General features: G+C 46.4%; 1 protein-coding gene across 3 annotated transcripts in view; it reads left to right on the top strand.

The window, feature by feature from the left end:
* Positions 1-1265: 1265 nt before the first annotated feature.
* The window catches only part of Gpr108 (G protein-coupled receptor 108), a 13294-nt gene continuing 3324 nt past the window's right edge, over positions 1266-11235 (top strand). Inside the window, exons 1-8 of one of the 3 annotated variants that reach the window (XM_031348173.1) lie at positions 1266-1405; positions 2033-2152; positions 3443-3493; positions 3674-3756; positions 4512-4633; positions 5955-6136; positions 6232-6336; positions 11116-11217. In XM_031348173.1, the coding sequence (XP_031204033.1) occupies positions 1280-1405; positions 2033-2152; positions 3443-3493; positions 3674-3756; positions 4512-4633; positions 5955-6136; positions 6232-6336; positions 11116-11217 (891 nt within the window). In that variant the 5' untranslated portion in view covers positions 1266-1279. Of the gene's footprint in view, positions 1406-1520; positions 1612-2032; positions 2153-3442; positions 3494-3673; positions 3757-4511; positions 4634-5933; positions 6137-6231; positions 6337-11115; positions 11218-11235 lie in introns of those variants that run through there. The other 2 variants (XM_031348172.1, XM_031348174.1) reach the window with 2 other exon arrangements.

Genomic DNA, 11235 nt, shown 5'->3' with positions numbered 1-11235 from the left:
CTAGGCACACACGCGCGCGCGCAAACATACACACACACACACACACACACACACACACACGCATGCACGCACAGCACCTCGCACTTGCACTTGACTAGGCATTTTCCAGCCTCACTCAGTAAGACCCAAGAGATACCCAGAGATACTCCTAGAGATATCCAGGTATCCCCACCCCCAACCCCTTTAGACTCTCGGACCCTGGGGCTTAGGCATTCGGGTCCTCCCAATCATAAAAGTCCTTTCACGCCTTGTAAATCCCCTTGAGGCTCCAGGATAAAAGGGAAGAAGCCCTGGTGGCTCCCACTCCCAATCTCCCCGGCTGTAGGTGCTTTCTCCGCCGCTACGGAAGTGTCAAAACACCCTTGTGATGCAGCTAGAAGAGCAGTCTAGACTTCTGAGGAAAGACGCCCTGGAGCCAGTGCTAGAACTGAAGCTCCGATAGGCTTTGGCCCCACCTGCTGGTGGTCTGTAGGCTAAGCTCCGAGATGTAAAGTTTGAGGGATGGTGGACGGAGAAGGACTCAGAGACCCAGTGACGAAAAATGTATCAGACTGGGGTGGGAAGCTTCGCCCCAGGGGCAGCAATCTAATTAAGAGTTGCAAACTACAACTAGGGTCCAGGAGTTGGGACTCTTCCAGATCTGAGAACTCAGAAGGAGTTGAGCCAGTGTTTCAGGTTGAAGTGGGGATTCTGCTGGGGCGAAGTCTTTAAGTAGGACATAAAATGGCATTCAGCCTAGGATTAGAGATGAGCATAGTGTGAAGAATTTTAGGCTTTTCGGAGGCCCAGCAAAGTTGAAACACGGTAAGCTCACAGGCGCGTACGTTTACTAAAAACTCCACTTGAGACCGGGAACAGGGTACCGAGGAAGTGAGGGGTGAAAGAGGAAGTGCGTCCTTGGGAATACTGGGAAATGTAGTTTATGCATATGTTGCACGGATCTTCTCCCTCTACATTCTGGGTAATGTAGTCTTTGACCGTTAAGAGTTGCTGAAGGAATTCCGCTTTAAGGGACGGATATGGGTTCCTGGATCATTGGTGAATCGTCCTGTTCCTCAAACTACATCCGGGAGAACTGTTTAGCGATTGGAGAGTATAAAAGCGGGGCTAAAAAGGACAAGCACGCGCATTTGGGAGGCCTTCTGACAATCAAAAGGATCTCAATTACTAATTGGGTAATTCGATCACGTCGTGCGACTATTGGCTGAAAAGTGGGCGGGCCTTATAGGTGTCAGAGACGGGGGGGGGGGGGGGGGGGGGGGCAGTCGCAGCCCCAGAGATGGCAGTGAGCGAGAGGAGGGGACTCAGCGGCGAGAGCCCAACGCAGTGCCGATGGGGATCCTTGTTGCTGTTGGTGCTGATGCTGAGCGGCTGCTTAGGCCGTATCCACCGGCTGACTCTCACAGTGAGCCCCGCAGGCTTGGCCTCGTTGTCTCCCCTCATAGCTCCGCCGGTGGATGGAGCAGCCGCATCCCCCACTGCAGGCCGCTAGTAGTCTCGTCCCGGGGTCCCCCCACCCGGTGCTTGTAATGGGTTGGCTTGGCTTAGAGGGCGGGGCTTCATCTCCCAGGACCCCTGACTTTTCGCGCTTAAATTTTCAGGGGACTCTTGGTAACAACCATAGAACCTTCTGGGAGGGAGGGGTACCTGGTAGGATCTTCCTGGAATTCACTTCGGGGAGTGGCGAGAGACTACTTTGAAAAATTAACCCAGATAGAATCGAAAACTTCTGGGAAGTAGAAACTATTCACACTAGCATGTATAGCCCACTCTTGGGGTAGTGCACATGACTATGGGGCCTGTCATGGAGTTGTCAAGATTTCACCCCCCTGAAGACTCAAACCCACCCTGTAGCTGCCTGAGACTGAAGTAGGAAAATGTCACCAGCACCAATACGATGTGCCCAGGAAGGCTTTCTCACATGCTCCTGTCCTGAATAAAAATGTATAGAGACGCTCAGGAAAACACGAAGTGGGGCTGGACTTGACAGGGGGAGTGCCCTTACTGCCACTGTCTCTTTGGTTTCCTGCAGGGGGAGAAGCGAGCTGACATCCAACTGAACAGCTTCGGATTCTACACCAATGGTTCCCTGGAAGTAGAGCTGAGCTTACTGCGACTCAGCCTCCAGGAGAAAGAAGAGAAGTCGCCAAAGGTGAGGGAGCTCATGGGAGGGTCAGTGCACAAGGTCTGGAATTCTATCTTGGCTCTGTCCCTTACCAGTGTGATTTGTGGCAAGTCCCATAGCCTTCTTGAGCCTCAGTTTCCCCACCTGTTATGTAAGGATGAATACAGTGTCTCATGCAGTGTGGGTTTGGGGTACAGATCGTAGTATCCCCGCTGGCTGAGGCAGGAGGATCAGAAGTTAGCCAGTCAGTATATATGTAACATATATACATGTATATAATGCATTTTAATCATACTTGCTTCTCCCCTAACTCCAACAAGATCCATTCCCACCTTCCCAAACTCCTCCCAATCTCATGTCACTTTTTAAAAAAAGTCATGGCCTCACTATGTAGCCCCAGATAGCCAAGAACTCTATGTAGACTAGGCTGGCCACAGACTCAGAGATCTACGAGCCTGTTTCCCGAGTGCTGTTTGTTTGTTCGTTTGTTTGTCTCGCCTGGGGCCACACCCTCCCTCCCTCAGCATCCATCAGCTGTCCACAGCTCCTCAGTTAGGTGTAGAGGTTCGAGCACCCCTCTAGCCTCCATGCTGGAACATTGACTGGCTCGATCCTGTGTGAGCAGCCACAGCTGCTGTGAGTTCATAATCAACAACCTGCTGTGTTCAGAAGACAGTTTCCCTCTTGCCCTCCTCAGCCTTCAGCTTTATAGTCTTTCCTCTCCCTCTTCCTCCTTCGCAAGGCTCCCTGAGCCTTGGGTGAAGCAGTGTGATATAAATGACCCATTGGTAGTGGCCTTGTTTTTTTGGTGGAGAGGTAATGTTCAAGACAGGGTCTTGGAACTCACTGTGTAGACCTTGAACTCACAGATCCACCAGCGGAGTGCTGGGATTAAAAGGCATGCATTCCTGTGCCTGGCAAGCATCCTCATTCTGCAGTTTGTTTTATGACAGGGTCTCATATAGTTAGCCTCAAAATCAAGCCCCTTTTGCCTCAGGTCCATAGCCCTGGAAATTGCAAGCATGCTCTGTTCTGCCCAGAACCGTTAACATTTTAGGTGGGTAAAACCAATCAGGAAGTGCATTCCACATAAGTATTGTAGGTCCAGGCTGGGGCAGGACCTTGAGAAACTATCACATAGTGAGTGCTCTCAGTACTGAGATGAGCCAGTAGTGATGCTCCATGCTGTGGCCGCAGTAGGGCTGCCGCTCCACCCAGGGCTACCGGGCTAGTCTCAAAGCAGAGCAGAGCTAGGCTACGTTTCTTCTGCTACAGAGGACAGTTTGGGAGCCCGGCATTTTTTCTCTTTTCCATCAGGTGGGGTTCAGCTTGAGCAGAGTTCGATCTGGCAGTGTTCGCTCGTACTCGGTGAGTGGAGAGACCAGAGGGGATGAGGGAGAGTGGGTGTGGTGTTGGGGGCCTATCTTCTCCATGTTAGGACTACAGCCAAGGAGGGGCAGGGAGAGGCCATGGGTGGATGAGGAAGCACACTGAACAAGGCTAGACCCATGGGCGATTGTAACCAGGCCCCCTCTGTCTACTCCCCAGAGCCAGAACTCCCGAGAATGCCCTCTGGAGAGAAACAGTAGCAACTTCCTGGTCCTGTTCCTCATCAATATCAAGAACTTGCAGTGAGTTGGGGTGGGGTAGCAGGAGTGTAGGGGTGTGTGTGTGTGTGTATGTACACGCATGCTGCTGGAAATTGAACCCACTGCCTTAGAAGTTGTAGGCAAGTACTATACCCCAAGCACACCACCATCTTCTTGATAGGGGATTCTGGGAGGGGGGAGCCTCCATCCCTGAGCCACACTCCCAGCCTCTCACTTGGGGATTCAAGTACCCCTGAGAACCCCCAGCCCTCTTTGTGCTTTTTAAGACAAGATCTCAATAAGTTTTACCAGTTTGGGCCTTGAGTCCACTCTGTAGCCCAGGCTGACATTGAACTTGCAGTCCTTCTGCCTCAGCCTCCTAAGTATCTTCATTCAAAGTAGACTGGGCCATGTGGTCTTTTAATTTGGTACTTATAGTGAACTGATAGTTGCTATGACAGGCACCATGAGTGTGTGAGCTACTGTGATAGACAATGGCCAGGTGCTGAGATTTGGTGACCAGTGGCTCAGAGAGATATACCAACCCCTTAAGAAGGGCATCCATCATGCCAGGCAGTGGTGGCGCACGCCTTTAATCCCAGCACTTGGGAGGCAGAGGCAGGCGGATTTCTGAGTTCGAGGCCAGCCTGGTCTACAGAGTGAGTTCCAGGACAGCCACGGCTACATAGAGAAACCCTGTCTCGAAAAAAGCAAAAAAAAAAAAAAGGGCATGCACACACATTCTGTACCTGAGCAACACTTGACCTCCCCATTCCTGATTCCTCCCCTCACTCCAGGGTCCAAGTCCGAAAATATGGGGAGCAGAAGTTGTTCATCTCCCCTGGCCTCCTCCCTGAAGCTCCCACCCAGTCAGGTCCCCTGAAGCCAGACCCAGCAGGCACCCCCAAGGACAACCACGGTAAGTCCGGGTGGCTCACAGCTTTAACAGTACTGGGTAAATTGAACCAAAGCAGGCAACCAGGTGTGGCATCAGTGATTGGGGTCAGTTCAGAAGATCTTTGGCAGAAGATCTTTAACTCTCACTGTTTTGGGGCCAAAAGATGGTGGTTTCTGGCAGTTTAACTCCTGCTGATAGCAGTCTGGAGTTAAGAAAAACAAATGTGCCAGGTGGTGGTGGCGGCGCACGTCTTTAATCCCAGCACTTGGGAGGCAGAGGCAGGTGGATTTCTGAGTTGGAGGCCAGCCTGGTCTACAGAGTGAGTTCCAGGACAGCCAGGGCTATACAGAGAAACCCTGTCTTGAAAAACCAAAAAAAAAAAAAACAAAAAAAACATAACTGCTTGGGCCTTCTCCTATTTGGCTGATCAGGCCAGGGGCTCAGAGTAAGTTAACTCTTCATGAGTCAGAGCAAAAGGGAAAGAAAAAGTCAGGCGCACAGACACACACATTGCTTTCAGCTTTGTATAGCTTTTTAGACACACAGCTCTTTATGTAGAAAAAATTACCTCATAGATAAAACGTTACACAAAAGAGTAGTTACAGAAAGAAGGGGTTAATCTTGAGTTCACAGCAGTAGTTTCACGTGGCCTGGCCTTACCTTAGTGTACCGCAGTTTCACGTGGCCTTACCTTAGTGCACCACAGTTTCACATGGCCTGGCCTTACCTTAGTGCACCACAAATCTGTCCCAAGCCTGTTTCTCTTCTTAGTGTAATTTATGAATGATCATTGTATTCCTTATTATGCAGCCTTTATTCTATGAGAAGGGGCACATTCTATTCTTAAGTCTTCTACCTTTATTATATCTTTCTAGTAAAAGATACAACTAAAACCATCTCCTTCAATGTTCTTCCTAAAATTATTTGAATCAAATCAGGAATTCTATAAAGTCATTATTCATCTAAACAGTATTAATTTATAAAAGTTGATCTTCATGTTGATTTACAGGAAATTTACCCAATAGGGTGGGCTATCTCCAAGAAGTAATCACACTATGCTATAGGTAGTGAGGGTCTCCTGGTGTCCACTCACACCAAGTCAAGCGTGTGAGGAGTATGGCAGTGACAAACATGAGGAAACATATCAGTAGCAAGAAGCAATCATGGGACTGTGTCTCACCAGAGCCTACCCATCTCAGCCACGCAAGACAGTGAGCCGTCTCCAGGGAGCTCAGTTGGGCACCACGGGTCTTCCTACATGGCATCCACCAGAGCTGCCCCGGATGTAACCCAAATTTTATGCCCATTTGTCTTTTGACAGTCATTCATCTATTTCCTACAGAGATGTCTACAGTCAAGGAGAATCAGGCAAAGCCTGTAACACCCCAGGTTTCAGGGGATAAAACTATCCCAGGGGGTCACAGGCACTCCTCTGAGAGACAGCCACCCACACAGGACCCCAGTGGGAAGGAGAAGGATCTGGTGTTGAGGCTGGGCCACCTCAATGACTCATACAATTTCAGTGTGAGTATCTGCCCTGCCCTCATGTCCCCACCGCCCCGAACTGGGCCACAGCTAAGGAGCAGTCCATACTGACATCCCCTTCTCCCCATGACCAGTTCCACATTGTAATCAGCTCCAGGGCTGAGGAAGGACAGTACAGCCTCACCTTCCATAACTGCCACAACTCCATACCAGGCCAGGAGCAGCCGTTCGACCTCACGGTACGTGTTGGGACAAGGGTGGCACACTCAGCTGAGCAGCTCTGTTTTCTAATCACACTTTGTTTATTGGGGGGGGGAGGGCAGAGCCATCACAGCATGTGTGGAAGTCAGAGGACAAAGCTCAGGGGGTGCCAGGGGTCGAACTCAGGTCATCATGTTTGCCAGCAAGCTTCTTTACCCATTGAGCCATCTTGCCAGCCACTGGATCAACTTCTTAAAGTACTTCATTGGGCTTTTGTGGGACATACAAGATAGGATATCCACCCCCCTATGATTGAAAGTATTTAAGGGAAGACAAAAATTGTATCTATTCCAGATGTATACAAAAGTGTGTGTGTGTGTGTGTGTGTGTGTGCGCGCGCGCGTGTGCATATGTGCAGATGAGCTTGTATTATAGAAATTAGTTAACCAAGTGCTATTCCTCAGGATGCTGTCTATCTTCATACTGTTTTTGTTTGGTTTGAGACAGAACCTCACTTCGTAGCCCAGAGCTCACTACCAGGTTGACCTTGCACTCAAAGAGCTCCACCTGCCTCTGCCCCAGAGTGCTGGGATTAAAGGAGTGTGACGCCACACCCAGTTCACCTTGCTCTTTGCAACAGAGTCTCTGACAGGTCTGAAGCTCACAGAATCTGTCAAGCTAGCTAGCAAGGGGAGAGTTCCTACGGTCTCTGCTTCCGCATTGGGATTTCAAGCAAATGCCACAATCCCTGGCTTTTTTGTGTGGGTTCTGGGGATCTGAACTCTGCTCCTCATACTTGGAACTGAGCTTCCTCCACAGCCACATGTATTGTCAGATGTCATGAGCAACCTAGAGACTTGTTTAACATTTATTTTTGAATGTGAGTGCTTATGCAATGCATGTGGAGGTCAGAGGGCAAGTTGTAGGAGTCAGTTCTCTGCTACATTAAAGACATGTGTCTCAAGGTGCCACCAGAAGCTGTCCTTGGCCTCCACACACACAGACAGATCATACAATATGCCCTGATCACACAGTGATTGTGTGATTGATCACACAATGGTCCAGTCACAACATGGGTACATGGTATTAAATTACTGTGGGTCACTTTTCTCCTAGTGTCTCCTTTTTATTTTGGGTGGGGGAGATGTTAAAGTTTTTTATTAAACTAATAAAATTTATTTTAAAATATACAACTCAGTATTGACATTTTTAAATCATCAAAATAATTTATAATAGTTAAATGTCTCATTAATATAATCATAAATATACATGATATCTTCTAAAGCTAAAAGTAATATGTACTCAATCAGTTTTTAAAATCTATTTGGAACATGAAACATGATAGAAGTAGAAAAAAAATATCTCTTATGAAGTCCACTCTGAAAGGAAATTGTGACAGGTTCCTGACTAGACAGAAACTGTTCCATCTCCAAGAGAGAATACACAGCATAACTGTGGCTTGATAGAATGAATTTGGTAGTGTTCCTTCTGTTTCTATTTTGTGGAATAGTTTGAGGAGTATTGGTATTAGCTCTTCTTTGAAGGTCTGCTAGAATTCTGCACTAAACCCATCTGGTCCTGGGCATTTTTTGGTGGTGAGACTTTTAATGACTGCTTCTATTTCTTTAGTGGTTATGGGACTGTTTAGATAGTTTATCTGATCTTGATTTAACTTTGGTACTTGGTATCCATATAGAAAGTTGTCCATTTCATCCAGATTTACCAGTTTTGTTGAGGATAGGCTTTTGTAGTAGGATCTGATTTTTTTTTTTTTATTTCCTCAGTGTCTGTTATTATGTCTCCCTTTTCATTTCTGATCTTGTTAATTAGGATACTGACTTTGTGCCCTCTGGTGAGTGGCTAAGAGTTTATCTATCTTGTTTCTTGATTTTTCTCAAAGAACCAGCTCCTGGTTTGGTTGATTCTTTGTATAGTTCTTTTTGTTTCCACTTGGTTGATTTCAGCCCTGAGTTTGATTATTTCCTGTGGTCTACTCCTCTGGGGTGAGTTTGCTTCTTTTTGTTCTACAGCTTTCAAGTGTGCTATCAAGCTGCTAGCATAAACTCACTTCAATTTCTTTTTGAAGGCACTCAGAGATAAGAGTTTTCCTCTTTAGCACTGCTTTCATTGTGTCCCATAAGTTTGGGTATGTTGTGCCTTCATTTTCATTAATTTCTAAAGTCTTTAATTTCTTTCTTTATTTCTTCCTTGAGTAAGTTATCATTGAGTAGAGCATTGTTCAGCTTCCATGGGTATGTGGGCTTTCTGTTATTTTTATTGTTATTGAAGTCTAGCCTTAGTCTGTTGTGATCTGATAAGATGCATAGGGTTATTTCAATTGTCCTGTATCTGATGAGGCCTGTTTTTGCGACCAAGTCTGGTCAATTTTGGAGAAGAGGTGCTGAGAAGAAGGTATATTCTTTTCTTTTAGGATGAAATGTTTTATAGATATCTGTTAAATCCATTTGGTCCATAAATAATGTTAGTTTCACTGTGACTCTGTTTAGTTTCTGTTTCCATAATCTGTCCATTGCTGAGAGTGGGGTGTTAAAGTCTCCCACTATTATTGTGTGGGGTGCGATGTGTACTTTGAGCTTTATTAAAGTTTCTTTTATGAATGTAGGTGCCCATACATTAGGAGCAGAGATGTTCAGAATTGAGAGTTCTTCTTGGTACATTTCCCTTTGATGAGTATGAAGTGTCCCTCCTTACCCTTAACTTTTGGTTGGAAGTTGATCTTATTCAATATTAGAATGGCTTCTCCAGCTGGTTTCTTGGGACCATTTGCTTGGAGAATTGTTTTCCAGCCCTTTACTCTGAGGTAGTGTCTGCCTTTGTCACTGAGGAGCATTTCCTGTATGCAGCGAAATGCTGGGTCCTGTTTACGTATCCAGTCTGTTAATCTATATCTTTTTATTGGGAAATTGAGTCCATTGATATTAAGAGATATTAAGGAAAACAGATTGTTGCTTTCTGTTATTTTTGTTGTTAGAGATGGTATTATGTCTATGTGGCTTCTTCTTTTGGGTTTATTGAAAGATTATTTTCTTACTTCTTCTAGGGTGTAGTTTTGCTCCTTATGTTGATGTTTTCCATCTATTATCCTTTGTAGGGCTGGATTTGTGGAGAGATATTGTGCAAATTTGGTTTTGTCATGGAATATCTTGGTTTCCCCATCTATGGTATTTGAGAGTTTTGCTGGGTATAGTAGTCTGGGCTGGCATTTGTGTTCTTGTAGGGTCTGTATGACATCTGCCCAGGATCTTCTAGCTTTCATAGTCTCTGGTGAGAAATCTGCCGTAATTCTGATAGACCTGCCTTTATATGTTACTTGCCTTTTTCCTCTTACTGCTTTTAAAATTCTTTCTTTGTTTAGTGCATTTGGTGTTTTGATTATTATGTGACGGGAAGAATTTCTTTTCTGGTCCAGTCTATTTGGAACTCTGTAGGCTTCTTGTATGTTCATGGGCATTTCTTTCTTTAGGTTAGGGAAGTTTTCTTCTATAATTTTGTTGAAGATATTTACTGGCCATTACATTGGGAGTCTTCACACTCTTCTATACCTATTATCCTTAGGTTTGGTCTTCTCATTGCATCCTGGATTTCCTGGATGTTTTGGGTTAGGAGCTTTTTGCTTTTTGCATTTTCTTTGACTGTTGTGTCAATGTTTTCTATGGTGTCTTCTGCCCCTGAGATTCTCTCTTCTATCTCTTGTATTCTGTTGGTGATGCTTGCATCTATGACTCCTGATCTCTTTCCTAGGTTTTCTATCTCCAGGGTTGTGTCCTTTTGTGATTTCTTTATTGTTTCTATTTCCATTTTTAGATCCTGGATGGTTTTGATCAATTTCCTTACCTGTTTGGTTGTGTTTTCCTGTAATTCTTTAAAGGATTTTTGTGTTTCCTCTTTAAGGGCTTCTGGCTGTTTACCTGTGTTCTCATATATTTCTTTAAGAGAGTTATTTATGTCCTTCTTACAGTCCTCTATCATCATCATAAGGTGTGATTTTAGATCTGAATCTTGCCTTTCTGGTGTGTTGGATATCCAGGGCTCGCTGTGGTGGGAGAACTGGGTTCTGATGATGCCAAGTAGCCTTGGTTTCTGTTGCTTATGTTCTTGGCCTTGCCTCTTGCCATCTGGTTATCTCTGGTGTTAGCTGGTCTTGCTATCTCTGTCTGTGCCTTGTCCCTCCTGCGAGCCTGTGTGTCAGTACTCCTGGGAGACCAGTTCTCTCCAGGAGGAACTTGGGTATCAAAAGCAGTGACACAGAATAAGCTCCTGGTGCAGATGGAAACCGAAGGATCCTGTCCTAGACTGCTCCTTGGTTCCTGTGTCCTGAGGGCTCCGGGCAGGTCCATCAGAGCAGAATTGGTGGTCTTACCTGTGCTCACAGGTGTGTCAGCACTCCTGGTTGACCAGCTCTCTCCCAGCAGTATTTGGGTATGGAGAGCTGTGGCACAGCAGCAGCTCTGGGTGCAGATCCTCCTGGCGTCTCCTAATCAACGTTATGTAACACCTCTGTATCCCTGGTATGCTTGTTCAGCTGTTCTGAGCCTTCTGGAAATATGGGAGGCCCTATGCAAATGCCCACTTCCTTTTTACAGATGCTGGGTCATCCTTGGGTGTTGGTTCTTCTGGGGTCCTAGTGCCAGTCCTCTGGCTTCCATTGTAAGGCTGTATACCCATTTGAGAGACAGGACCAACTGAGTCTCTAGCTAGAAAATAGGAGAGCTAGAGACTAGAACTTTCTGAAACCCAAAGGTAGAGCTCCAGGGGCCAGGCCATCCACCTGCATTGTCATCCCCCTTCTCTTACAGGTCATGATCCGGGAGAGGAATCCCGAGGGCTTCTTGTCAGCAGCCGAGATCCCCCTCTTCAGACTCTACCTGGTCATGTCTGCCTGCTTTCTAGCCGCGGACATCTTCTGGGTGTCTGTG

Source organism: Mastomys coucha, unplaced genomic scaffold (genome assembly GCF_008632895.1).
Source record: "Mastomys coucha isolate ucsf_1 unplaced genomic scaffold, UCSF_Mcou_1 pScaffold3, whole genome shotgun sequence".
Classification (NCBI taxonomy): Eukaryota; Metazoa; Chordata; class Mammalia; order Rodentia; family Muridae; genus Mastomys; species Mastomys coucha.
This window is presented reverse-complemented; position numbering and strand designations above follow the sequence as displayed.